The 1,868-nt window shown below is 43.0% G+C and overlaps 1 protein-coding gene across 1 annotated transcript in view; it reads right to left on the bottom strand.

The window, feature by feature from the left end:
* LOC106804993 (gamma-glutamyltranspeptidase 1-like) overlaps window positions 1-1,868 on the bottom strand; it is a 13,166-nt gene that overhangs the window by 4,543 nt on the left and 6,755 nt on the right. The window contains exon 4 of the mRNA XM_014806436.1: window positions 653-840. Within this exon, the coding sequence (XP_014661922.1) occupies window positions 653-840 (188 nt within the window). The remainder of the gene's footprint in view (window positions 1-652; window positions 841-1,868) is intronic.

Below are 1,868 nucleotides of genomic sequence, written 5' to 3'. Positions count from 1 at the left end.
TCTCTCTCCCCCTTTTTCTCTCTCTCTCTCTCTCTCCCCTCTCTCTCTCTCTCTCTCCCCCTCTCTCTCTCTCTCTCTTTTTCTCTCTCTCTCTCTCTCTCCCCTCTCTCTCTCTCTCTCTCTCTCTCTCTCTCTCTCTCTCTCTCTCTCTCTCTCTGTCTTTCTCTCTCTCTCTCTCTCTTTTTCTCTCTCTCTCTCTCTCTCCCCTCTCTCTCTCTCTCTCTCTCTCTCTCTCTCTCTCTCTCTTTCTCTCTCTCTCTGTCTCTCTCTCTCTCTCTCTCTCTTTTTCTCTCTCTCTCTCTCTCTCCTCTCTCTCTCTCTCTCTCTCTCTCTCTCTCTCTCTCTCTCTCTCTCTCTCTTTCTTTCTTTCTGAAACCGTTCAGCGTTGCTAATCAAGAGCGTATAAAGATACCTTCTTAATACGCTCTTGATATAATCCCTATAAATAAATGTAAAACCAACAAAACCAAAGAAATAATAATAAGGTACTACGTCCCCACAAATACCAAGTTCAAACACGAGCTGCATTTAAAACGAAACGAGAAACGAAAAAGAACTAAAAAAACAACAAAGAAACAAAATTTTAAAAAAAATATTAAAAATTGACAAAACCACATCAAGTCGAGCGTTGTTCGATCGTCTGTGCACCTACTAGTAGTTAATAGTGCTCGTCACGGCTACGGCGTCCCCGTTAGGCGCTAACACGGAGATGTGGGAGGTGCCGTGGTTGTCTGACGTCACGCCGGCAGCGTGGTAGTCGGCTCGGGGTAGAACTCCGTCGTCCCGTATCTGCGAGCGCACGTCGTCGACGTAGGCTGCCGACGTCATGTCGTGGACGTGCTGCCGACGATAAGGAAAGTTCAACCTTTGGTCCACGCCCAACGCGACCGGACCAGGCGACGTGAAACTCAGACGGTAACGAAGGGAAGACTCGTAACCCTATCGCTACATATATATAGACAAAGTATACAGACATGAATACGACAATGTAAGACACCCCCTCCCCTCTAAGGATAGTCTAACTCCCCGTTAACGTCGTAGTTGGGTTCCTGAAAACAGCGGCTTTAACTGAAACGACGTATAAATGAAGCGCTCTGCCATTTGATCGCGTTTCCAACAAAGATCTCTTATATATATATTATTAAAAAAGTTAATAATGCACCTACTTACGCCTAAGTTTCGTAAATATAAAACTTTTTTTAAATAAATAAATAGATCAAACATCTATTGTTAAGTAAGAGGTGACATTTTACTCGGTACATAGACTCCTTCTGATAATATACCCGATTACTTAGTAACAGTGGTATATTTTATTTTCTAAACGACGTTATAACGAAACAGCGTTGAATGAAATGCCGTTAATCGGGATCTTAGTACAATATAAATAATTGCTAATAATTATGACTACTTAAAAAAAGATAATAACGTCGTGTTTAAGGCGAAATCTACCGACAGAGCGTAGTGGTGCCAGTTTAAACGAAGATGGCCACCATCTATCGCGACGACATAGTCTAGATAATCCTATCGCAATCTCAGGCAGCTCCCCATGGTGATCGACCATGCTCACACATCTCGATTTTGATTACGACAATGATTGATGTATTAATAGCAGCGACAAACAAACACATTCCGCAGAACGTCAGCGTCATCGAATGACGTCATTCAACGTCAGCGTCATCGAATGACGTCATTTAACGAGGGACGCGTGCTGTGGCGACGCATTGCATTTTCACGAGAGAAAAATTAAGCGGACCTGTAAAAATTATTTGAATCGTATGGGGGCATATTTTCAATTGTCGATGTTATTTTGAGACAGAGAGAGAGAGAGAGAGAGAGAGAGAGAGAGAGAGAGAGAGAGAGAGAGAGAG

The sequence above is a fragment of the Priapulus caudatus genome, unplaced genomic scaffold, assembly GCF_000485595.1.
Source record: "Priapulus caudatus unplaced genomic scaffold, Priapulus_caudatus-5.0.1 Scaffold96, whole genome shotgun sequence".
Lineage (NCBI taxonomy): Eukaryota > Metazoa > Priapulida > Priapulimorpha > Priapulimorphida > Priapulidae > Priapulus > Priapulus caudatus.
Note: the sequence above shows the minus strand (reverse complement) of the source record. Positions and strands in the feature narration are given on the sequence as shown.